This window comes from Hemiscyllium ocellatum, chromosome 1, assembly GCF_020745735.1.
Source record: "Hemiscyllium ocellatum isolate sHemOce1 chromosome 1, sHemOce1.pat.X.cur, whole genome shotgun sequence".
NCBI classification, from domain to species: domain Eukaryota; kingdom Metazoa; phylum Chordata; class Chondrichthyes; order Orectolobiformes; family Hemiscylliidae; genus Hemiscyllium; species Hemiscyllium ocellatum.
The window spans coordinates 106,774,055-106,801,963 of NC_083401.1; the positions used below are offsets into that span (position 1 = coordinate 106,774,055).

The following is a 27,909-nucleotide window of genomic DNA, read 5'->3' on the forward strand; positions in this document are numbered from 1 at the left end:
CGAATGACATGACACCTGAAACAATAGGCTTAGGATAAATCCCAGTCCCACATGCAGCATGCATGGAATTAGGAGAATGGAATGATTGAACATGTGGCTGAAAAGCTGGTGGAGGGGAGTGAGCCTTGGGACTGGTCCTGTGGACCCTGTACAGATTGGATACACCTGGAGAGAAGTGGAATAAATGCTTTCACATGCAGGTTTGCAAGTGCTGTTGGGAGGATTTAAACTCAAAATCCTGGTGAGATGGAAACCGGAGGGAAAATTCAAAGCAACGAACAGGAGGCAGAAACAGAGTGAGTGATTCTGAAAAACAGAGGAAGCAGACGTTAAAAATTTACAACAGAGAAACTTGGCAGTGTTGTAGGGAAAATCACCAGTCTTGGCGTCAGAATCGGGATTGAACGACAGAGTTTATTGTACAAAGAATCCAGAGCTCCGGGGAGAGAGAGAGAGAGAGAGAGAGAGAGAGAGATGTCCGGCAGCATGGCTATCAGCAGTGAGCCTTCTCTCCTCCTCAGAGCACATGTCACAATATTTTATACATTTAATGGTAAAATGGTCCAGATATCAAGCCTTTGTTTATGCAGCATGGTTTGTTTACAGAAAACATTACAGGGTCATTGTCAGTTTCGGCAGCTATGCAGAAGTCCATTGCTGCAGTCGTTGGCTGTGATCATTCTTCCTGAGAAGGAAGATCATTTCCATTACTGCAAATCTAAGGTATTAACACTTGTATACAAGCAGTCTCAGGTAGTTAACATTTCTGTTGAAGGTGGTGACTGGACTAAGACACTTCGGCAGGCAGTAGACATTACTGGTGTGTACTCTCTCCCCCACCTGCCTTAAATTAATTATCTATGTTTTGTGTCTATTGTACAGGCATCCTGTTGGCCACAGGCAGTATCTGTGTATGTTTCGCTATACTTCTCCACGTAATGGCTCCATGACCATCTTGTCTGCTAAGTGACCAACTTATTGCTCAGCGGCCATCTTGTATCTGCGTGCCCTGTGGCAGCATGCCCCACGTCAACTCCCACTTCAGAGTATTAAAACGGTGTGAAAGGCTCAAATAGCACAAATCGTTGAACTGCATTCTAGAGAACTTTATCAGTCAACACATGAGCCCGAAGAGTCATGGCACAATTCTAGATTTAATCTTAGGAAATGAAGCTGGGTTAACACATGAAGTAGCAGTGGGTGACAATTTTGGAGATAGTGATCATAATACAGTTAGATTTAGCATTGTTATGAAAAAGAACAAAAGGGAACAGGAATAAAAGTTGCAATTTGGAGGAAGACAATCTTCACAAAACTGATGATTTGGCAAAAGTGGTTATTGCTACTTGAAGGAAAGTCAGTGATAAGTCGGTGGAAACATTCAAAACTAAGAGTTCTACAGGCTCAGTGTAGACTTATATCACAAAGAAAAAGGTGATGCTGCCAAATCAAGTCCTCTGGTCACCCAGAAGCAAACAGAGGAAAGCAGAAAAATACAGCTAATGAGCATTTCCAAAAACCAGTTTTTTTTAGGAGCTCAAAAGATTTTAAAAAGATAGGATTGAAGTAAAAGAAAAGGAAATTAGGAAAGGATTCAAAGGATATGAAAAAATCTTGGCCCATAAAATTAAAGACAATTCAAAGATGTTTTTCAGTACATTGGAGCAAAAAGATGACTGTGGAAAGGTTGGACCTATGAGGTCAGCAATGCATAGAACATGGAGTCATAGAGATGTAGGATGCTAAATGAGTTTTTTTTTCTGTCTTCACAAAGGAGACAGAGGTTGCAGATATTGTAATCAAAGAAAAGGACTGTGAAATGTTAGATAACACAAGCTTAAAGATAAGGGAAGTCTCAGAGGGACTGAACTACATGAAGGTGGATAAAACATCAGCGTTTGATGAATTCTATTCTAGGCTGTAAAAGGAAACCAGAAAGGAAGTATTGGATGCTCTTAGGGTCATTTTCTAATTTTTACTAGATACAGGTGAGGTACCAGAGGACTGGAGGTCTGCAAACCACTGCAACTAGATAGAACAAATAATTAAATGCCAGTCGGTCTGACATCACTGTATTGAGAGCCATATTGAGAGACAGAATTAAATGGCACGGATTAACCTGGGAGAGTCTGCACGGTTTGTTAAGGAACCTCGCGTGTTGTTGGTTTAACTGATTTTTTTTGCAGAAATAACAAGGGTTGATGATGGTCTTACAGTGGATGATGGGTAAAAAATGAGGTCTGCAGATGGAGATCACAGCTGAAAATGTGTTGCTGGTTAAAGCACAGCAGGTCAGGCAGCATCCAAGGAATCCTATTCCTTGGATGCTGCCTGGCTTGCTGTGCTTTAACCAGCAACACATTTTCAGCTCTTACAGTGGATGATGTCTCCATGGATTCTGTAAAGTATTTTGCAAGGTCTCATGTAGCAGATCATGAAGAAAAATTCAAGCCTGCACAATACAATCGAATGTGGCAAGTTGGATTCAAAATTGGCTCACTGACAGAAAACAAAATGTAATGATTGACAAATGATTTTGCAAGTGGAATGCGGTATAATCTGGTGTTCCACAGGATTCAATTATGCTTCCCATTCTGTTTGTGGAATATATTAATGATTTTGACTTAAATGCTGGCAGCATAATTGGGAAATTTGATGACACAAATCTGGAGATGTTCAAGGTTCTGCATTTAGGGAGGGCAAACAAGAAGGGAATACATAAAAACAGGAGTATATTGAGAGGGGCAAAGGAAATGAGAAATCTTGGAGTGCATGTCCACAGGTTCCTGAAGGTGCCAGGACACGTAGCCAAGATGGGAAAGATGGTAAATGGGTTGTTTTCCTTTATCAGGTGTCGTGCAAGGGCAGGGATGTAATGCTAGAAATATTATAGTTATGTTAGACCAGTATGCTGCTATGAGGAAAGATTGCATAGGCTAGGGCTTGTAAAGTTACACCAGAGGAAGCCAATGGATATATTAATGAAATATACAAAATAACAAGTGACTTGAATAGAATGAGGGGCCCATTTCCCTAGCAGAGGTGTCAATTAAAGATGGCAGTGGAGCAGCTGGGCATCTCTCGAGCTCATCCAATCCTGCATGCTTTCCTTCGTTGTTCTTTCTTTTTGCTTCTGCTCTTTTTTTCTTCATTTCTTTTCATTTCTCTTCTCTTTGGAGCCTTTTGCAGTGGACTAGTCGCAAAACCATCCTGGTATCTACAGTGGCCATGCGCAAAATAGCAGCACCTCTCAGCAGTGGGAGGCAACAGCAGATGAGTCTCCTCATAGTAACTGCAGGCAGTGGTGGCAGCAGGGACATCCTTCTGGCATTTGGGGATGGTGGCAAAGCTCCTCCAGTGACTGGAGATGGCAGCAGCTGCGGACATTTCAAGATGGCGGCACCAGTAAGGCAACATCTTGGAAGCGGGTGATCGGAGTGGGATTCTTGGTGTTGGTGAGGTGACAGCATGGGACCCCTGGCGTCATTGAGGTGGCAGAAGAGCCAGGGACTCCTTATTGCCAGGAAAGTGTTGGTCCAGCACAGGTGGGCCCAATGGCAAAGAAATGGCACCTAAAGATTGGCAACTCCTACATTGGTGGGAGTGGTGCTGGCGGCAAAGAGCGGGTGGAGAAGGGTGGTGGGGCAGGTATCATTGGTGAGCCAGCTCAGGGTTCACAATCCTCTTTGTTCTTACACTATTCAAAATGGCACCAGATTGTGGTAACTGCTGAAGCTTTGCACTGTATTTTACTATACTTTCACTGTAAATTGCAAGTGACAATAAATAAATAAATCATTCAATTCCTAAGGGGCAAAAATTTAAGGTGATCGGGAAAAGGATTTGAGGGGGACGCGAGGAAAATGTTTTTCACCTAGAGTGTGGTGGCTGTTTGGAATTCTCTAAAAAGGATTGGTGGTTGAGGCGAAAGCCCTGAACTCATTTCAAAAGAAGTTGAATCTGCACTTGAAACACTGCAACCTGCAAGTTTATAAGCAAGGTGGGATTTGAATGGATAGCTAGTTTATTCAGCTGGTCAAACACAATGGGCCGAATGGTCTTTTTTTTGTGTACGGTCTGTCTATGGTTCTAAGTACAAACGTCGAAATATATTTATCTGGAACTTTTCTTTCCACAACATTAACAGACTTGTCTCCAATAAATATTTGCCAGTTGAAGTCTACTATCCAATTGCAATGAGGTTTATTACGTTTGCATTTCAAAGGGAAACTGCAGCATACTTTCAGGAACAAAAAAAGTGACTATTCTCATCTTAATCTGGAGGTGCCGGTGTTGGACTGGAGTAGACAAAGTCAAAAACCACACGGCTCCGGGTTATAGTCCAACAGGTTTATTTGGAACCGCCGAGTTTCGGAGCCCCAGCTTCTTCCTCAGGCTGCCTTGGGGGAATAGTGGGGTGCTTCTAACGTTTGTGGTTTCAAATAAACCTGCTGGATTATAACATGGTGTCATGTGATTTTTTTGACTTTATTCTCATCTTGTTTACCTACTTGAAACTGAATGGAGTGTCATGTTAATTTCAGGCATTAGCAAACCACCACAGATCTACTGCAGCTGACAGACTCGGGTCCTCAATAGCTCTGTTATTCTGAGCAGGCAGTCTGGACAGCAATCAAAAATGTTTTGGATCCTGACGATGTCACCAGAACGTAACTGCAATTTGAAGTCAACAGAAAGTAACTGTTTTGTCAGACTAACTTGATAGTGAAGAGGTTTAGGGTCAGAGGAGACCTGCTGAGGCCAAGAGGAGCAGGAGAGCTTCTCCAATGACTGTAGGGTGAAAGATTATGCTTGAACATTTCCTAACTGGCAGTAAACTTTTAAAAAAAAACATATATTTGAGGTTTTGGTACAGGCACTGAAAAATGCCTTGAATCCCAGCCAAAGTTTCTTGAGATAAAATAACACTCTTGACTGGCATCTCAATAACCACTTAGGGAATGAAAAATTTATGCTGATGCTTGCTGCTAATAATGACAGGAATGGAGGTCTCTTAAATAAGCAGATTTCCTCAAATTAGGTCATTACACTACTTTACACTGCAATTATTATGCAGAGAACAGCTGAAATTCATAGGTTTTGGGAACATGCACTGGATTCAAATTAAAAATTATCACAAAACTTGCAGCAATTTTGAAGGTGAAGTTAGACATGTCACAATAAACCCAAGAAAAAGAAGCAAAGTGATCATAAAAGACCATTACCAGACTCAGGATTGAGCAGCACCGTGGTATTGCACTTTTAGCAGCTGAATATCTAAAATAATTCCTTCACTCACAAAGAGATGAAATAAAGGTCATTTAAAGCCAAAGAAACAGCTACTAGAGTGAAACAAAGGACTCAATAAAATACCGCGGAAGAATGTGGCCTTTCTTTGAAGAGGAATGGTTTTCATGTTAATTGCTCCACAAACCTCGATTTATGTCCTTTGTCTCCTAATCAAAATCAAGTTATCAATTTCACTGCATAATCACTGCTACCTTATTCTCAGGCATCATCATCCCTACTGTCACTGATTACCACCCATCCTCCACCTTATCACATACTCACTTCTGTTCTTTCCTCCTTTACCCAATCGTGCTTTAAACGTTTCTCACTATTGCTCCGTTGAAAGAAACTAACTTCAATTGTTTCGGTTTCCATAGGTACTGCCAGACATGTTGGGTATTTTCTGTCTTTATTTCAGAATTTCAGTGCCAGTTTCTCAGGCACTATGAGATGATGACATAAATCCCAAAGAAACATGTTTCTAAACACAACAATATCACAAGTTGCTGTTGTTATGGCCATTAGTTTCCAAATGACATAGTTGTGCCATTTGGTGTCTCCTCAATTATTGAGACGTTGCTCCTTTAAGAACTGAATGCCCTCATGTTAAAGTATAGATTGGCGGATTGCCAGATTTATCAACCCATTTGCTTTTTGGAATGTCTGCTGCAATTCATAGATGTGAAGCATCTGATAAAGTCAATAGCAGAATGAGTATAGATTGCTTTATGTTAAACTAATGTCATACATTGATTTTTAGATAACAGTATCTAGAGGTGGAACAGAAAGAAAGTTGAAAATTGGCCATGTCATTGTCCAGTTTTGTTTTATTCTCTCAGAATATACACTCAGCTTCTAGATGACGTGAAGAGGCTTCTGTATGCGCAGGTCCTTTATATTTTTACTTGTTTCCTAAATTGTAATATTGACTGTACCTCAAAAAAGAATCTCATTGCCTGTGAGGCACTTTGGAACATCAAAGTCAAGAAAACACTATAAATATGCACACATATACTCATTAAAAAATCCTTCACAGGAAAGTTCTATGTATGTATGTGGTTCCAAAGTAATATATGACTAGATTTCCAATTTGACTATTCATCAGATATTCTACACAGTCAGTTTTAACTTGTGTGGCTGTCAACTCAGCATTTTAATCTGTTTTACATCTTTCTCCTATTGACGTATATTGACTGTATTTGGATTTTCTGAGCAGGTGGTTAGCCTGTTGATAAAATCAGTGTGTGCACGATACCGAGCTCAGGCACGACAAGGTGGGGAAACACAAGACTGAGATGTTTCTCAATTTCAAAGAGATTTGGAAATCCTCAATATGATCACCATGTCCTCTTTTTATAAAGTTCCTGTGGACGTGACTATCATTGTGATGATGACAGCAGATGCAGAGAAATTTCTATTTTTACTCAAAAAATGAGACTGCTAGAAAAGCTAAACTACGATGTTGCCTTCATCTCCAAAGTTTGTCGTGCCGAGAATGGCCACAATGGGCTGCATCATCACTTGCAAAGCCAATTTTTGTGCCTTTTTTCAAGGCATTTATAGTTCATGTAAGAATAATGCCAAAGGTTTCTGCTCTTTTGGTAAGAGAAGCAAGTGAAGTATAAAAGTAGCAGGAATTTATTTCATATTAGTTTGGTTACATAGAACATTAAAGACTAGAAACAGAAGGAGGCAATTGAGCCCCTTGAGCCTAATCTCAGCCTCAACTCCATTTTCCTGCCTGCTCTCTGTAACCCTTCAACCCATTAGTCATTAAAAATCTGCCTATTTCTAACTTAAATTTACTCAATATTCCAGCATCCACCACAGTGTGGAGTAGTCACTTCCATAGATTCATGACCTTTTGAGAGAAGTAATTTCTCCTTGTCTCAGTTTTAAATCTGCTACCCCTTATCTAAAACTATGACATGTCATTCTGGATTAAACAGACATTATTCCTCACTCTGCACTTATCTAAAGGATGCTAATTAGTAAATTGCTCTGCCTCTTAACATTTATTGATAATTTGTGTAGTTCTTCAGCATGCATTATTAATGAAAGCAATATTTACACAAACAACATTATGAATAAGCTTTGCAGAAGAAAGGTTATGTAATGTGCAAAACTGTACTAATTGACCCAAATAATATCTAAACTCCCTTTTTCTCACGAATAGGTACCGAGAGATTTTAACTGCAATCCCTCTTCTAGCCAATTTAATGCATCACCAAGTGCTTTTTCCTAAAAGCTATCAGCAGTCTCTTCTGTGCTGAATGAATGATCCTGTTGAACTTTGTTGAATATGACACCTTATTTATACTCTCAAATCAGTCGAGGATGTACTTACTTTTTATTATGAAGGTCTGACCTAAGCATTGTCCCCTGAGTTTATGGCAAATGTTGCTTTAAATCAGTTCATGCCTCAAAAAAGTTTAGAATTAGATTTAATTAAACTGCTTGTCTGTAATAATGTTTCATTCAAAGCACACTTGCTGCAAGTATCAATATCACTCGAATATAAATCATTTTCTCCACTGCTCTGGATTAAACCAAGGTTAAGAGAAAACAGCCTTTCCTTAGGAGCTTGGGAATAAATAGCGTCTCATTCTTTGTCTTTTCCTGTGTATAACCACTGACCTGAAAACTGACCGTAAATACAAATTTTCTAACATGTACAACTAGGATAAAATTCTGTAATTTTCATAACTCAACAAGGATAGTAGCTGACTTCTCTTTGCCATGGAAACAAAGTATTCTGCAGGCTACCAGACACGCTCTGTTAAAATAGTTGCAACCAATACCCTAAACAAAGAGACACAAGCCACCTTTGGAAAGAAGGTCACACCAATAAGGCTATCCCTGTTTTTAACTATGAACTTCACACCAAGTAGTAAATGCCACCTAGTAAGCAGTTAACACACACATGTGAGTGAATTATAAATAAACAGCATTTTTTGTTTGACTGTAAGGAAAGATATTCTTCCTTTGAGGAGTCTGCAAGCCATGTACTAAAACTGGAAAATCTGATCTCTTATGATTTTTGAGTCTTTAGGGTGCTGCTGGTAATTGCTGCTTTGCTAATGCTTCCCTCACTGTTGATATTTAGTACATCTATATGCTGGAACTGAATCAAAATAGCAATGCTTTGACTGCTCCTTCTAATATTATTGTGACACTTGTAATCTGTACGAACTGTAGCAGTGTGACAGCTGATCTCTTTGTTCTGATTTATGTCTTTTGTTTTAATGATCAGCTATACCAACTGATACATCAGTATACATGGAGCTAAAATAGATCAGAAAGTTTGGGATTGTGCTGAAACACATGATCACAACCAGACAACAGCACTGATACTAAAATTATCCCCCTGGTTCGGGTGGAGAATTCTGATCAGAAGATTTTGATTGTAAATGTTAGGCCAGAGTATGATTAGGGTTAACTGTGAACGGTTTTGCAATTGGACTGCAATGCCAAGTTCTAGTCAAGGCTCATCTATAAACAAATGAAGAGAGCACTGAATGGAATGCATGACTCCACCAGGATGTGTTAATTACAATTATACAGCTGCTCCTTGAGGGACTTCCCTGTCTGCTTTTAACTAAAAAACTGAAAAGGAAAGCATTTTTTTCAAAATGAGAGCTCCCATCTCACTGAGGAACCCCTTACCAATCCATATTAAACAACCTCCTCTGAAAACAGCCCACACTTTTATAACCATGGTAAATTGCACCACAGTTCAGACACAACATTCTAAAACAGTCTAAACAAATTAACCCACAGCATACGTAAAACAAACCCCAATTTGCCCTATCTCCCAATGTTAACAGGTCAGCTAACACAGCCAGGATCATAAGTCTAGACTGAAAAAAAAAAGAGTTTTTCACAGTGACCTGACAATCTGTGCCTATATTTCAACAGAAATGTTCAACTATATTTAGTTTTTAGTTAATTTCCTGACACCAATAGTTTATTACAAGGTGTTAACCATCCTAGAGATATTTTTGACATCAAAAAGCAATATTAGTATCCAAACAATGAACTTGCTGTACGGTCCATCAGATGTCCAGAATATAAAAGTGCTCAAAATAGTGTTTTGTTTTGATAATGTTTTAAAGAGGTAAATGGTCAGGTTATTGAAACAGTTAAGATTCTGAGAAGTTTGACACAGTAGATGCTGTGAGGATGCTTTCACTGCTGGGGAACTTAAAACTTGGAGACACAGTTTCAAAATAAAGAGTCTACCAATTGAGATCGAGATGGAAAGGACTTTTTTTTTCTCTCAGACAGTTGAGAGACTTTGGAATTTTCTCCCCCCAAAAGAAAAGTTGGAAACTGGGTTGTTGAATATATTCAAGGAAGAGCTAGATAGACCTTTGAATGAAAGGGGAGTCAACGAGAATGGGGACTGGCAGGAAAATGGAAGCGATGAACTGACTCAATGGAAGAGTAAAGTCAAAGGGACAAATGGCATCCTGCTGTTCTTAATTCTTATGTTCTAACACTATTTCACAGTGTGACAATACTGATCAACTAACAGAGGATTTCAATATTGTGGAGTTAAGAAACTAACTGGGACTTCGATGTCATGGCCATTTCGGAGACATGGATAGAGCAGGGACAGGAATGGTTGTTGCAGGTTCCAGGATTTAGATGTTTCAGTGAGAACAGAGAAGATGGTAAAAGAGGGGGAGGTATGGCATTGTTGGTCAAGAACAGTATTACAGATGCAGAAAGGAGGTTTGGGGACTCGTCAACTGAGGTAGTATGGGCTGAGGTTAGAAACAGGAAAGGAGGTCACACCCTGTTGGGAGTTTTCTATAGGCCTCCGAATATTTCCAGAGATGTAGAGGATAGGATAGCAAAGATGATTATCAATAGGAGTGAGAGACAGGGTAGTTGTCATGGGGGACTTCAATTTTCCAAATATTGGCTGGGAACACTATAGTAAGAGTACGATAGATGGGTCAGTTTTTGTCCAGTGTGTGCAGGAGGACTTCCTGACACAGTATGTAGACAAGCCGACAAGGGGCGAAGCCACATTAGATTTGGTACTGGGTAATGAGCCCAGCCAGGTGTTAGACTTGGAAGTAAGTGAGCACTTTGGTGATAACGATCATAATTCTGTTATTTAGTGATAGAAAGGGATAGGAGTTACCACTGGGCAAGAGGTACAGCTGGGGGAAAGGCAATTACAATGCGATGAGGCAAGATTTAGAAAGCATAGGATGGGGAAGGAAACTGCAGGAGATGGGCACATTAGAAATGTGGAGCTTATTCAAGGAAAAGCTCCTATGTGTCCTAGATAAGTATATACCTGTCAGGCAGGAAGGAAGCTGTAGAGCGCGGGAGCTGTGGTTTATGAAGGAAGTGGAATCTCTGGTCAAGAGGAAGAAGGCAGCTTATGTTAGGATGAGATGTGAAGGCCCAGCTAGGGCACTTGAGGGTTACAAAGTAGCCACGAAAGACCTAAAAGAGAGCGCTCAGAAGAGCCAGGAGGGGACATGAGATATTGTTGGTGGATAGGACCAGGGTAAACCCTAAGGCTTTCTATAGGTATTTAAGGAATAAAACAATGACGAGAGTAAGATTAGAGCCAATCAGGGATAGTAGTAGAGTCAGAGGAGATAGGGGAAGTACTAAATGAATATTTTTCAACATTATTCACTCTAGAAAACGATAATGTCGTCGAGGAGAATACGGAGATACAGGCTACTAGACTAGGTGGGATTGAGGTTCACAAGGAAGAGGTTTTGGAAATCCTGCAGACTGTGAAAATAGATAAGTCCCCTGGGCCGGATGGAATTTATCCTAGGATCCTCTAGGAAGCCAGGGAGGAGATTGCCAATCCTTTGGCATTGATCTTTAAATTGTCATTGTCTACTGGAATAGTGCTGGAAGACTGGAGGATATCAAATTTGGTTCCCCTGTTCAAGAAGACGAGCAGAGACAATCCTGGTAATTATAGACCAGTGAGCCTTACTTCAGTTGTTGGTAAAGTGTTGGAAAAGGTTATAAGAGATAGGATTTATAATCATCTAGAATAGAATAATTTGATTAGGGATAGTCAGCACTGTTTTGTGAAGGGTAGGTCGTGCCTTCTTTGGTAGACGAGAGTAAACCGGTTGATGTGGTGTATATGGAATTCAGCAAGGCATTCGATAAAGTTCCCCACAGTAGGCTATTGTACAAAATGTGGAGGAATGGGATTGTGAGAGAAAAAGCAGTTTGGATCAGTAGTTCACTTGCTGAAAGAAGACAGAGGGTGGTGGCTGATGGGAAATGTTCAACTTGGAGTCCAGTTACCAGTGGTGTACCACAAGGGTGGGTGTTGGGTCCACTGCTGTTTGTCATTTTTATAAATGACCTGGATGAGGGTACAATTTGCAGACGACACTAAAGTCGGTGGAGTTGTGGATAGCGATGAAGGATGTTGTAGATTACTGACAGACATAGATAAGCTGCAGAGCTGGGCTGAGAGTGGCAAATGGAGTTTAATGCGGACAAGTGTGAGGTGATTCACTTTGGTTGGAGTAACCGGAATGCAAAGTACTGGGCTAATAGTAAGATTCTTGGTAGTGTAGATGAGCAGAGAGATCTCGATTCCATGTGCACAGATCCTTGAAAGTTGCCACCCAGGTTGACAGAGTTGTTAAGAAGGCATACAGTGTTTTGGCCTTTATTAATAGAGGGATCGAGTTCTGGAACCATGAGGTTATGCTGCAGCTGTACAAAACTTTGGTACGGCCACACTTGGAGTATTGTGTACAGTTCTGGTCACTGCATTATAAGAAGGATGTGGAAGCTTTGGAAAGGGTGCAGAGGAGATTTACTAGGATGGTGCCTGGTATGGAGGGAAGGTCTTATGAAAAAAGGCTGAGGGACCTGAAGCTGTTTTCGTTAGAGAGAAGGTGGTTGAGAGGTGACTTAATAGAGACATACAAGATAATCAGAGGGTTAGATAGGGTGGTCAGGGAGAGCCTTTTTCCAAGTATGGGGACGGCGAGCACGGTGGGGGGGCATAGCTTTAAATTGAGGGGTGATAGATATTGGACAGATGTCAGAGGTAGTTTCTTTACTCAGAGAGTAGTAAGGGTATGGAGTGCTTTGCCTGCAATGGTAGTAGATTCGCCAATTTTAAGTACATTTAAGTCGTTATTGGACAAGCATATGGATGTACATGGAATAGTATAGGTTAGACGGGCTTCAGATTGGTATGACAGATCGGCACAACATCAAGGGCCGAAGGGCCTGTACTGCGCTGTAATGTTCTATGTTTAACATATTGGCTCACTTCACAAGAATAAGGAATGTATTTTTACTGATACAATAGCTATTCATGCAACATGCTATGTACCAATGGACCATTCTGAATCATTCTGAAGGAACATAAATTATTTATAGCACAGGAAGTTGACACTTGTACTCATCCTTTCTGTGCCAGCGAAATGAGCTTTACAGCTTATTCCCACTTTCCAATTCTTTGTCTATAGACTTGCAGGGGTGTTGGTTAGCTCTGTTGGTTGGTGATGCAGAGTGATGTCAATAGTACAGGTTCAGTTCTGTACCAGCTAAGATCACTGTGAAGTTTCCACCTTCTCGACCTCTTCCCTCACCAGAGGTATGGTAACCCTCAGGTTAAACCATCACCAATTGCCTCTCTCCAATGAAACAACAGTCTTAAGGGCCTCTGGGATTGTTGTGATTTTACCTATAGATCTGTGGGTTATAGAATTTAAAAAGCATACCAAAGTATTTATGTACCCCAAGGGTCCATCCTTATACTCTTCTTTCAGACCTCACCAGTCTCTGGTGAAAAGATTTCTCCTAATCAGACTATCACACAAAAATCAGGATTCTTGGGATTGAGGGCCATTTAATAACATGGACTCTGGATTGTTCAATGCACCAACAACAAAGTTGGAATAAACCTTACATCTTCAGATTGGAAGGCTGTAACTAGTGCGGTACCACAGGAATCAGTACAGGGCCTCAGTGATTTTGTCTCCAGTGATGACTTGGATGAGGGAACAGTGTCACAGAATGTAATTGTTAAAATCAGCTGGGAATGTAAGTAGAGAGGAGGATGTGAAGTGGCAGGTTGGGTAGTTTAACAAGGAACACCACGGATGGAGCACAATGTAGTGAAGTGAGAAGTGATTCACTTAGGCCAGAAGAAATAAAGCAAGTGAAATATTTTTTGAATTGTGAGAGATTGGGAAATATTTGCACTCATTGGTGGGCTATGGCGTGAGAGATGAGGTGGGATTTTGGGTGTCCTTACATCGGAATCACAAAATGTGGTTATAAACTGAGATGAGGAAATTTACTTCATTCGAAATTGTGAATCTTGCGAATTCTCCGCCCCAGAGACCAATGGAAACATATTCATGACAAAGATAGACAGATTTTGAGCAAGAAGAGATATGGGAATTGTGTGAAAATTTGGAGTTAAGGTTAAAGACCTTACCCCAACCATAGTTGTACTGAAAGGTAGAACAACTCAAATAGATGTATGGTCTACCCTCTCTCCTATTCTTTATTTCTTCTGAAGGAGGAAAAGATCCGGTTGAAGTTGTCATCAGCCAAAAGGTCACAGATGTAGGTTTTGAGCAAAGGATCATTGGATAACCATCGTGAGTAGAAACACATCTATATTCTCCTTCTTACTCTATCACAAACTAGTTAAAGGTATAGGAGGTGTGGATCAAAATGCAAGCTTATTTTCAAATCTGCAAGGCTCAACTATTAACTGGATACACTCACTATAAGCTGTAAACTAATTACAAAGTATATCCGTTAGCATCCACTGTAAAAATGAAGAGTCCTATTTTAACGTTGGCTGTATTTTGAAGAAATCCACTCTATTAATATGGATGTATCATCTATTTAATGAAATGTGAAGTAAACCCTAAATCAGAAAATAGGTAAGAAATCAAAATGAAAAAGTGATGGATTTGGATTTTCTGCTCCTTAACCAATTGATGACATTCATACTCACCATTGAAACGGGTTCCATTGGGTCTTGTTTGCCAGGCAAACGGTCAAACATAAGCATTTTGAGCGAGTTGCAACCCCAGAAGAGTTAGGTTTTCTGCCTGCTGAAAGAAAAGTGAAGATCTTGAATGAATTAATAATCCACATTCAGTGCATTCACAAATCACAATCAAAGATAATAAATGAACTATGGAAGCATGCCATAGTATCTGAAATGTGACCTCCAGTTAGAAATGGGGAAGTGTCAAGCAGTATCATCCTCTTCCTGAAGGGTTATACTATAGCTTCCATCTCATACTCATAAAACATCCCTGCAGAAAAAGTGACAGACTGATGTAATGTGAGCACATTCCTGTTGGTCTTCATCAATGCGACAACAGCAACTGAGCATGACAAAATGGAGTAGCTGATGTGAAGCTTGACCACTTCCTGTGTCTGCGTCAACCCTTAAATCTCTCAGGAGTATGGCCAATTTTAAAATGTACATGAATGGTCTTTGAAAGAATCAAAATCATGCCTAATAAACTATAGCTCTGTGAAAGCTGCTGCAGGAGTCGCTCTTGTAATTTTATAAATTGTGAGCATTATTGGATCTGTACCTGGAAATGGTTCAGGTCTTGTGCATTTGGACATGGATTGCTTCAGTATCGGAGTATTCACAAATGGCAAAAGGCATTCACATTTTACCGTTGTTGAATACCTCCACTTTTGATCTTATGATGAAGGGAAGGTCATTGGTGAAGCAGCTGCAGATGGTTAGGCCTAGGATACTACCCTGAGATAATGATAGTCTGGGATTGAGATGATTTACCTCCAAGAACAACAAACACCTTCCTTTGTACAAGGTACAACTTCAACCAGTGAATTTTCCTTCTGATTCCCATGGAGTTCAGTTTTTTTCGGGCTTCTTGAGGTGAAGGGCTGTCACTCTCACCTCTGGAATTCAGCTGTTTTGTCCATATTTGAACCAAGGCTGTAATGAGACGAGGAACTGAGGGGCTCTGGTGGAACCCAAACTGGGAGTCACTGAGCAGGTGCTGCTTGATAACATCTCGCATCGCTTTACTGAGGTTGAGAGTAGACAGATTGTGGGGGGGACGGGGGGAAACAGGTTGAACTTGTCCCTTTTTATAGGTAGGTAGAACATATCTGGGCAATATTAGATTGATGCCAATGTTGCAGACATACAGAAAAAGCTTGCTAAGGTGGCAAGTTCTGGAGCACATGTCTTTAGGATTATTATTGAAATGTTGTCAGGGCTCTCAGTCTTTGCAACATCTTGCGCCTCCATCTAGTTCTTGATATCACATACAGTTTATCAAATTGGTTGAAAATGGGCATCTGGGATGCTAGGGAGATTGCTCAGGAGGAGATTACAGTGCTTTATACATATATTAAAAATTGATTGTCCTATTATTCCAATATATAAAACTCTTTTCTGCATTTTCGCAAGACAACATGACCCAATGTAACTGAAAGGGACATAAGTACATAACGCTAGCAAAAAGCTAAAAATGTAACTCTTCTATAATCCATTTCTGCATTATAGAAAAATTGCACTTTAGAAACAACGCTTAAAGTGGTGATATAATCGCGTTACAGCCAACACGTTTTAAAAGTTTGTGTTTTAGAAACAGGCCCCATGCGTCAATTGCAATGAACTTGCATTAACAAACCACATGTCAGAGCAGAAAGACCTGTACCTAATTTATCAACACCGTTATTTCAAACAGAATCCATAAATTACTTCATCAACACCTATTTGAATAAAGGCTCCACTAAAATTTTAAAAAGATAGAGTCACCATAGTCCTTCCAAACCATAGGGCCACTCTCTCATTAGAGAGATGACGGCGGTGGGGAGTGGGGTGGGAGGGGGGGGGGGGGGGGGGGGGCGTTGTTTAACCTGAGCATTACCACACTGCAGGTGAGGGGAGAGCTATGTAAAATACACCACACAATGGAATGTGTAGATCTTTTGACAGCTTTTCACAATTCAACAATGTAAATTACCTGAACTACAATGCAAAACAAACGTGAGGTGAATTAGCTTCTTTCAAAACTTATGATCGCACATTTCCTTGTCATTACAAACACACAATACAATAGAGTATTAATAATAATTGCGAATAGGGCATGACAGGATGGATGTAGATATAGAAATTCCTTGGATTGCTGGGCAAAAAATCAAAGGTTATAATCTCAAGATTTGAGGTAAGCCATTTAAGAGTGAGCTGAGGAGAAATTTCTTCAACAGAGGCTAGTGAATCTTTGGAATTCTCTACCCCAGAAGGGTGAGGAAGCGCAAATATTGAGCATGTTCAAGATAGAAATTCATCAATTTCAGGAGACTAAATGACATCAGAAAATTTATAGATGGTGCTGGAATGTGATATGAAGTCATAACCAGGAAAAGGGGGGCAACACAGTGGCTTAGTGGTTAGCACTGCTGCCTCACAGCACTAGGGACCCGGTTCGATTCCAGCCTCGGGCAATTGTTTGTGTGCAGTTTGCACATTCTCCCAGTGGGTTTCCTCTGGGTGCTCCGGTTTCCTCCCAAAGTCCAAAGATGTGCAGGTCAGGTGAATTGGCCATGCTAAATTGCCCGTAGTGTTAGGTGCATTAGTCAGGAGTAAACATAGGGTAGAGAAATGGGTCTGGGTGGGTTACTCTTTGGAGGGTCAGTGTGAACTTGTTGGGCAGAAGGACTTATATCCATACTGTAGGGAATCTAATCTAAAAAAAAGTTGAGTAGTACAGGAGGCTCAATGGGCTCAACAGCCTATTTGCAATCCTATATGAAAGTGACTTGTACAAGGTATGCATGACACTTAGGAAGCTCACAACATCCCAAATAAATACGCAATTTTCTCAAACAATTTCTCCTCAAGATAGTGCCATTTAAATAGAGTCCTGCTTTCCTTTCAGAACAGAAGATGGATATCTTTCTTAATTCAAAATTCAGATCAAAAGCTGAAAATACATCTTTCCCTTCTGGTTTTGCAAGAGACTTCCATTTTGTCTTCGCAATCAACACAGTAATACTACAGACAGCAAACACGGAGCTTTTGAAAATGTACAACAATAACTTTGAGCAGATCCACCACAGGCTCTCACCGCCGGGAGCACACTTGGGGAATGCAGGTGCTGATGTCAGTGGTTCCTGCAAGACTGCTCAAGAAGGAAGGAAATATTTGTGAATTTTACTCTTCATTTATTCTACAGGAAATAAACTGTTCATCCAGAGTTGGAACAAATAATTCCTGTCACTGCATTAATTTAAATGGGTGAACTGAAGTACAGAATAATGGAAATCTCAGTGAAATCTTCTGTGCTAACGGTTTCGGCATTCAGCCGAATCGATCAGCTGTCACTACACACTGACATTAGATTGACAACCAACTTGTTTAGAATTGGCTGACTCATATGCTACTGAGGTCAGCAGGAGGGCAGCAATGACTTACCATTCACACTGGCCCATTTACCTGCCTGATAACTTCACAGATGGAAGCTACAACCAATGTATTAGTTCCAGACACAGTTGGTATATGTTCCAAAACTGGAATCTTTTGTAAAATCCGATCAATAATATAACACCCATACTGATACAGTTTATACCTTTGTAATGTGTTCTCTTCTGTTTCCTTTCATACCTTCACACATAGAATAATACTTCTTTCCTGTGAGAATGGACAGACTCCTCTCGCTTTGTTTGTAACCAGTAGAGGGGCAGCGTTAAGCTTCCAGCTGCATGTTTACCAGTATAACTTTATACAAATGAGTGTACCACAGGGTGTATCACTCACCACTGTTGTTTAGTGAGGACGAATGGTCTAACCAACAATGGAGAACAACGGGTTACATGAATAGCTGAAGGAAGGGTGTGCTGGTCTTTGTTGGAGGTTGCATCTGTTATGGCAGAAGTGTAGTGTGACTGGTCTACACACCCACCCAAGCTCAGGGGAGGGGTTATTCTCTCTGGAATAGAAGTGACAATATTTCAAAGGGCAGCAACAAAACATCTTTAATTATCACCCATCCTAAAAGAAAAAACAACAAATATGATCCCTTGGCAGAATCTGACTGAGACAGCTGTCAGAATTGTACTTGTTACAACCTGATTGTTTTGGTAACATTTAATTCAAGAATGAAAGTGTTATAAGAAAAAAACAAATTAAATCTCAAGGAAATGAAGGGACTTGCATTGATACAGTATCATTCACAACCTCAGGACATTCAAAGGCACTTTTTGGAAGTGTAGCCCCTATTGTAATTTAGGAAATGCAGGAACCATATTGTCTGTTAATTTGCTCATGATCAGTTAGTGGACAGTTAATTTGCGTTTGGGATGTTGGTCGAGTTACAAATATTGGTCAGAATATTTAGAGAACTCTCCAGCATTCAGCACATGAACAACACAGCCTGACACGGGAAAGGTGGATTACAGTTGAAACACAGCGCTTACTTCAGTTAGTAATGCACAAAAACTGTGGGACTGATTTGTATTGCAATTCCACCACTGATCCCACTTACCATCAGTGAGAGTGCAGGAGAAACAGAGATTCTCCCGAGCAGTCTGCATTTCATGGGGGTTTTCCATTCCCACAATATGCATTGGAAGAAAATACTAGTTTGCCATTTTTTTCTCCAGCAACAGCCAGCTGACTGGTCAGCCTGTGATAATATTTCACCCTTGCTGGCACTTTGACCCAGGAGCAGAAGTGAAAGTTGCGACTCAGTAACTTGTGCCAAATGACGTGCTATATCCCACAGGACTGGCAGGTTGAGAATACTGCTGAACCACTTCTGCTTGAAGCAGCTCTTTAAAGCTTAGGGGCACATGATATACAACTTTGAATGGATCTGCCGCACAGTTTCACTGTTGGAAACCTGCACAACCTGAAAGTACCAGTAAGGAGATTACTTTGTGACAAGCATAAATAGTAAAATATAAATGATCCACGTAAATACATACGCACACTGAACCAGTTGTAAACGCTATAAACAACAAGCAGCATATAACACTTTCTACATAGTATCCTAAAGTGACAAAACTTTTAATAAATCTGAAACAAGAGACTGAATGTTTGCTGTGGAATTTTGGTTAAAAAAAAATGGCAAAATGATTATCAGAAGCCTTTTCTTTCCATTATTTCAACAAAGACATGAACGGAAATAAAATAAATGTTTAAACCCTTTGTTAAATTAGCAAGCAGACAAAGGTGTTAATGTTTCTTACAATTTTCACACAATACAACTTCAATTTCTAAATTGTCAAGTTACAACATAAGTTTCTGTTAGGATAGACAGGACACTGAATCCAAACAAATGGAGTAAATTCTCCATACGGAGTTAAAGGAAATATCAATGTTTCAACAACATACAATTTAAAATATCTCAAACAGGTCGTGACCCTTTGCAAAAAAGAGGATGTGGACATCAGCTGAAAGGATTAATTCACTATAACACAGAGAGTCCTGTTCTGAAGGGCATTTGAAGGCTCCTTGGAAAAATGTCAGTTGGCACTCCTTTTGTTTCCCACCCACCGATTCCAGGAATTCATATCACACTGTCAGCTAGATAACAAAACATCTACAGGGTTTCTATTTCCTTGATTAGCAGTTTGTATTGCCATAACCGTTCATCTTTCAACGTATTCTCGTACAGGGACACACAATTAGTCCTATCATTCACAGAAAATCAATACTAGAAACGTACAAAGAACAAAAATACAACCCAACTGAACAAAACATTATTTTTCATTAGGATCTTGCATTTGTTTTCATCCATAAAATTGAGACATACAGTCACATCTTGTCATGTACAATTACCATGCTTGGTGCACTCCCATGATTTTTCCATTCACTAACTACATAATTCAATGGAAAACATCATCATGTGCACTTTTGGCAGGGAAAAAAAAACTATGATAGAAGCACAGATTTGGGAAATGAAGTAAAGTAAGTTTTGCTAAAGTACAGCTGGGTGACAAATAACGATGGAACTGGAGTGGGTAAAGAATAAAAACCAAAATGTCATGTCAGTGTTACTGAAAAAGCAGGAAATGGAACAAAATTAATCAGCAGCTCATTTTACACTTTGCCCAAGTTTCTTTTCCATTGAAGTCAATGGGGAAATAATCCAGACATCGTGTAAACAAACATTCGAAATAGGAGCAGATATAGATCATTCTGCCCCTTGAGCCTGCTTCACCATTCAATGCATAAAGATCATAGTCAGTATGTTTGTGTTCTGTATTCCCCATAAAGAGAAAGTGAGGACTGCAGATGCTGGAGATCAGAGTCAAATCGTGTGGTGCTGCAAAAGCAGAACCAGTCAGGCAGCATCCGAGGAGCTGGAGAGTTGATGTTTCGAGCATAAGCTCTTCGTCAGGACTTTTGTATTCCCCATTTCCAGCTACTCAGTAACCCTAACCTCCTGCCTCAGAAGAATCCACCTACCACTAGCTTAAAAATATTCAATGACTCTGTCTCCACCAGCTTCTGGATCTGTCTGTTCACCACAATTTGTTGCTTTTGCAAATTTCAGCCCTAGTGTACAAATACTAAATTACAAAATTGCTTTGAAAAAAGAGATAATAGTTTAATGATATTTAGGATTCTGTTTCTATATAGATAGATTTGCTAAGGTAACTTATTTTGTGATTGCCTTCAATTAACTTAACTGAACATACTGTCTAGAAATCTTATGGAAGGTTATTTGATTCTGATATAGCTTTTGTTATAATGGTTAAGTAAATTACATATACATTTCCTTGAAATAAGCATGATGCAGTGCTTATATATCCCTGAATAAATAGATACCAAGCTTGGCGGAGAAGAGATTTAGAAATTCAATAAAGAACCATAAAAAATACTAATAACTGTGGCTTGCTGGTGTGTTTGGTAGGCAGAAATATGATAAATCAGACATTCAAGAATTATAAGTTCTTTCACGGCTACGTAATTCCTGCCAAAGCTTTGGCCTGGAAAACTAAAACAGCAATTATTTTACATAAACAACTTTCAGAATTTAATCTGACAAACCAATTGCCCATTTTATATTTATTTAAGCAGTTTTGCTTAATAAATCACACTACTTTGACAGTTGCAATGTATACAATGATTTGTACCTGACAAGAAGCTAAATTTTCATCTCCAGGTTGCAAAATGTGAGGTGGTCTTTTCACAACTTCACCTGCAATTATCATCAACGTGACAGGAGGCAGATTCAGGGTGTAGATTGTGACACATGCGAGGCAGAGGTATCAAATAGTGCAGATTTTGCAGATCAGTTCAATTAGAGCAATGGCTTGCCATCCTTTCACTAGTCTTGCGATGATGATATTGCCAAACCTTGGTCAGGAATGAACAGCAACACCAGCCCCCTCAGGAGATTCACACTCCATGAACTACACTGACTTGAGAAGGCAAACCACATTCTTATAGGTAAAAACAATGACTGCAGATGCTGGAAACCAGATTCTGGATCAGTGGTGCTGGAAGAGCACAGCAGTTCAGGCAGCATCCAACAAGCAGCGAAATCGACGTTTCAGGAAAAAGCCCTTCATCAGGAATAAAGATGAAGGGCTTTTGCCCGAAACGTCGATTTCGCTGCTCGTTGGATGCTGCCTGAACTGCTGTGCTCTTCCAGCACCACTGATCCAGAAACCACATTCTTATGCTGACTCATGCGAAAGCATTCTGGGGACCGGGGTTTGAATCCCACCATGGCAGATGGTAGAATTTAAATTCAATTAAAGAAACTGGGAATTAAAAGTCTAATGATGACCATGAAACCATTGTCAATTGTTGGCAAAACCCACCTGGCTTACTAATGTCCTTAAAGGAAATAAACTGTCATGCTTACTTGGTCTGGCTTACATGTGACTCCACACCAACAGCAATATGGTTGATGCTTAACTGCCCTCTGAGCAATTAGGGATGGGCAATAAATGCTGGCCTAGCCAGCAACTCCCACATCCCGTAAAACAAATAAAAAACCGGAGCTCCGCTGAGCTTATTCTGGGTTGATTGCCACTCAGAGCAGCCGGGAATATCAGGAAAGAGTATTCCCCAGAGATCCTCCTGCATCAGGTTGAGGCCCACATGAACATACTATTCCCCAATGGGCCAAAGCTACCTCGCAGTTCCCCAAAGCAGTCTAGTTGAGGTCACCAAATTGGCCAGTGCATTGACATGGCACCAGGAAACATGACATGCACCTTAAGCAACCTGGAATTTGCACTATATGAGGTGACTGAGATGCTCCTCTAATGTTTATATGCAAGCTGGCCTTGCTGCATGCAGCATAGCTGACCTCTTGAGTACACAATACATGTGACATTACATAGTAGCAAGCATCTTTGGCTAAGGGAAATGATTTATGGAGAAAAAGAGGTGGCGAAGACATGGGAGACACTTTCGAGTTATTACTAAATACCAAAGCTCTTGGATGATCCTACACTTCACCCTTTCCACCTTTCAGGAGCTGAACGAGCTGGTGAGGACTGAGCTGGAGTGTGAGGCCCAAATCCCAAAGGATATCAGACCTTGAGGAGACAACAATGGCCATCTCAAAAATGCCTGCTGCAGAATGTATGGGTAGAGGCCAGTTCTCCATGGCTGGTGCACAAAGTCTCTTTCACAACTTGGCAGATGAGGTATATGTTTATCCTGTTTGTTAAACACATGGGACCCAACAAAAATGTTGCAGGCCAGTCTGCGTTTTGCACAGGAAGCATTCCTGACCTGTGAAAAAGTCATGCAAAAGGTAGCGTGGTTTCAGGAATGCAGAGTAAAATGGGATTTCCTCTGGGGAAGAAAATCTAGCTTGGCCTTTCAGAAATGCTCCTCCTCAGGCAAATGAAAATTTGGTGAGCATGTTAGTCTTTTGATTTAGCCACCAGATTTAATTGTCAAATTAATCCAGCTTGCTGTTTTCTCCTTTCAGCTTTCAAATATGTACTCAGGAGATTTTAGTTTCTTTTTCGTGTAGCAATTGGTGCATGTTTTAAAAAAAATAGCTCCATTAGAAAACCTTTTCTGAATCCAAACGACATAGTCCACGTGTGCGTTATGACCACAAGCTCTAGCCACATTTATTCCCAACACCAAGTCTGGCAGTGATCCTGTTGTTTTATAAATGGGGGACTGTTTGTGCCCCTGGCAGCACAGAGACCCATCTCAAAGAGATGGTTTCATCTAGACCGCAGACAAATATAAATCCCCACCAGTGCTGGTGCTGCCTGCTGAGGGACACTCTCTGTTCTGGCTGAATTTTCAGTTTGTAGGCCGGCAAATTTTTATTACTACTTTCTGTATGGACGAGATTGTGACATTACAGAAGAGCCAGAGCCAGAATGTAACAGAAATTTGAAATACAACTTGTTAGCAAATGTGACGATACAGGATTGCAGGGAAAAAAAAACTTAGGGCAACTTACATGGTCACATACTTAATGGAGGTAAATTTGTAGGACATAAAGAGCAGGGGAATTGCACTATTTAGATAGCGTCTTTGAAGTCAGCACTCCCACAATGGGCCAAATGGCCTTCTGGTGTTTTACTATTCTATGATCCTATGCTCAAATATTATGCATACAGTTAGAACGAGATCCTAGGCAAGTTTTGCCAAGGGGTTATTACTGTTCCAGCTGGGGAAATCCCAAACTAACAAACTCCAAGGAGGAGGATGAATTGTCTCCCCTTCTTTATTCATCTACACCCTTGATTGTGACAAGAAGAGTAATTTATAAAGTAATACTTCCTGTGTGGATACCTTTCTCCCAGACCAAATGAATTTGTTTTCGAAGGAGCCAATTTCACCAGATTCTTGAATTAACAGAAGGGTAAGTTTAGTAACTAATAAATAGGAGAAGGAATAATAACACATCAAATACAGACACTGAATAGAAATGAGTAGAGAGTCCAAAATAAAAAGTTAAAAGTCTCTTTTATTATCTTTGTAACAATTAGTCTTGATGGTTGGTGTATTCCCAGGTTTATCCTCATTGCCCCTTCTCTGACCCTCATTTTCTGTAACATGGTTTCCCTTTCTCATCTTGTCTCTGCTCTTTGATTGACCTCATCTTTCCACTTCTGGTCCTTCGCTGCCTTAAATTACTTCTCCCCCCCCACCCCCTTCCCTCAGCATCGTTCAGGTATGGATAATACTAGCACACACTTTCCTGGTCGCAATTCCAAATATCCTCAAAAACATAACCCACTTTTCCACACCAGTCTTAAAGTTATGTGTTCATTCTCTTTAATTTTACGTACCTGACACTACTGTGGAGGCTGTTCGGGTAATAATCTAGAGATTACAACTTCAAGGTTCTGCTTTTCAATTTGGCGCCCAGCTCCTCATAACCCCTGTGAAGCACCTCTTTCCTGCTTCTACCCAGGTTGTTGGTGCCTCCATGGAACATAACCATTCAGTCCGACCCCACCACAGCAACTTCCTTATCAGCCCCGAGCAGATTTCCCGAATCCTGGCACCAGGTGAACAAAGTCAATCCCCCTTACTGTATTATGACCTGCTATCAATGCGAGTTAATCGTGTTGCTCCCCTCACTTGAATGCTCATCCAACCTGCAGCCCCCATTTTTATCTAAACAGGTTGAGAGATGATCAAACCTATCAGACAGTTCCAGAGGCTGCCACTCCTGCTTTCTAGCTTTATCTGCTTCATTCACAGTCGCACCCACCTCTCCCTGACCACTGACCAACTCAGAAGTCACTATCCTAAGTTGTGAGGCTGCCTCCTGGTACAAAGATTTCAGCTAATCATCACCCTCTTTGATGCACCACAATGCTGGTAGTTCAGCTTCCAACTCAAACTCCGAGCCAATGTTGCTCACGCTTTAAGCACTCAGCACTAATGCGTTTACCCTGGATCAGTGACATCAAGGAGTTCCCACATACAAAACCCTCATACATTATCTGTTGGGCCATCCTTAATGGGTTTTAATTATGTTATTCACTTACTTTTGCTGCCTTTGATATATTTCATTAGTGTGTATACTGGACTATATTGAAATCTTAGAAAATAAAATACCATTAACATTCACCAGAGACTCACCAAACAGCTAACTCCTTTCTCTGTAATAGGACAAAGGCCAATTCCAATCAGTGTCTAACTCTATGTTTGGCTATGGGCCGTTTCCAGGTTTTCCCCCTCCCAGTAATTCTCAGCCAAAAGAGTTGGACACTTGCATTAACTGTCTTTGGATGATGCACATCTGGGCCTCTTCTGGTCAGAGACCCTATTAACCCTGTCGCAGCCGTGGTGACTTCACACCAGTATTTATGTAAAATATATATGATGTCAACATAATTAGAAACAAACATTCCCCCACTCCCTCCCCTGCAAAGCAAATTGAAAGGGGGGGGGGGTTGGGGGTTAGCAAACAGAGTGTGACTCTTCTGTTCAGCTTTGCACAAGGAACTAACTGCTTCTCAAGTTAAAATGAAATTTTGCAGCTGTGTGCATAAGTCAAGAATAGATATTGACCATTTAGAGAAGTCAAAATTATCAGAACAGAGCTCTCTAAGTTCCACAATACACAAGTATTGATTGCACAGTGTGAAGTGATTTGTGTATATCACACTGTATCCTTCCCACCAAGTCAGCAAATGCTCAAAAACATTTACATGGATCAGAGAAGCTTAGGTGGGACTGGAAATACTGATGATAGTATCTTCAGAGTGGATAACATGTATGTCTTGAGCATCCTTCTAAACAGCCTTAATAAAACTCGGCCAATGATATGGGACTAAGAGTATAATAGCAGCCCATGCGATAACCTATTACTTTGTATGATTTCCCTTATCAGATCTCGGAGTTACTTTCCATTAACAGGTAAAATACATTTCAGGAATCATTTGCCCTCCAGTATTAGTTTATAACAGTCATCCATGACAAACACGGCCTAACATATATGAACATAGAGATGACGTCCATGTTTCACTGTGGAAAAAAAATTGGAGATTTCAAAAGTGACCGCTAAAGTATTTGCTCAGGGAGGAGGGTTTTACAATTTCAATATCATTTGCATGTGTGAAAGAAGATGACATTTTATCAAGCCAAAACCTCAGGCAATATATTCAAAATGAGAAGTCTCAATACATTAAAAGACAATAGGTGTGCCTGTAATGAAATTATTCTCATATGCATATGAAGCAGCGAAATTAAGATCAAAACCGAGGTTATATTATTTTAAGCTTTATGCAGACCCACCACTATATTTAAAGCCTTTGTAACAGGCACAAAAACAGAGATAGACAGGTGCCCAATCCAATGTGTAAAAGTTCTTACGCTGCCTTTCTCTTTCAGAGTCAAAACGTGTGGTGCTGGAAAAGCACAGCCAGTCAGGCAGCATCTGAGGAGCAGGAGAATCGACGTTTAGAGCATAAGCTCTTCATCAGGAACATTCCTGATCTGGAACTTTCCCTATTTTTTTTCCTCTGTTGCATATTGCTTTTTCCAAAGAGAAGTTTTTAATCATTGTACCTATCACTCTCCAGAATACAAAGTCCATATAAACACATTTATACACTATCGATATTTTAATAGAGTCAGGGGATATGTTGAAAACAGGTGCTGAAGTAAGGTGGGAAGGGGGTTCATGTGGAGCTAAGAAAAACCAGCAGAGACCTGGTGGGCCAAATGGTTTGTCTCTGTGCTCAAAGGTTTGCTGTTCTGATTAATATTTTTGTTTATAAAAAAATTAGACCATCAGGTTTCATGATGCAAGCAGAAGTTAATCACGTGTACTGCTGATTGGGAACAGTGCCTGACATCAGAATGAACTCAGGTTCTCAATCTGGCATCAGTCTGGAGTAATCCCAAATCAGCACAGGATGGTCAGACATAGGATTGATGGAACCTCAGCCTAAAACATGTTTCAACTCAGCCCCTGTAGTACATCGCTGAAAATGTGTTGCTGGAAAGGCACAGCAGGTCAGGCAGCATCCAAGGAGCAGGAAGGTAGACATTTCGAGCATGAGCCGGCTCATGCCCGAAACATCGATTCTTCTGCTCCTTGGATGCTGCCTGACCTACTGCGTCTTTCCAGCAACACATTTTCTGCTCTGATCTCCAGCATCTGCAGTCCTCACTTTCTCCCTGTAGTACGTAGCCCACTGTATGTAATGACAATTTGCATACTCTTGGCAATTTTACCTTTTTGATCCAAACCACGCCAGTGTACTGGTAAAGTCGTTATCTTGCAGTTGATACTAATGACAAAATTATAATCATGCAAATCACATGACCATAAAAGACTTTCAATACCTAATAAATACAAGACAATTCCTGGGTTATATTTTACTTCCTTGAATAGTGTAAGTTTGTACACAAAAACACTGACCCAATAGCTCCTGCCAGCATTCCAGATCAGGCAATGCTTGTTTTATCATTCAAACTGCCAACCAACTAGTAGAATTTATTGTCCATTTCCCATGACCCTTAGGATTGCGATGGTGATCCTCCTTCTGAGAGCATAGCAGTCCATGGTTTGAAGGTATATCTACAGTGCTGTTAAGAGAGGAGTTCCCTGACTCTGACTCAGTAAAACTGAAGGAATCTCAATATAGGTGAGGCAGTATTTAATACTGACGACTGCA

At 40.4% G+C, this 27,909-nt stretch overlaps 1 protein-coding gene across 5 annotated transcripts in view; it reads right to left on the bottom strand.

Moving 5' to 3' along the window:
* Positions 1-27,909, bottom strand: part of LOC132815763 (Krueppel-like factor 3) — a 108,660-nt gene that overhangs the window by 26,556 nt on the left and 54,195 nt on the right. For 3 of the 5 annotated variants that reach the window (XM_060824930.1, XM_060824948.1, XM_060824939.1), the window contains exon 3: positions 14,288-14,387. In XM_060824930.1, the coding sequence (XP_060680913.1) occupies positions 14,288-14,344 (57 nt within the window). In that variant the 5' untranslated portion in view covers positions 14,345-14,387. The remainder of the gene's footprint in view (positions 1-14,287; positions 14,388-27,909) is intronic. The other 2 variants (XM_060824958.1, XM_060824968.1) reach the window with 1 other exon arrangement.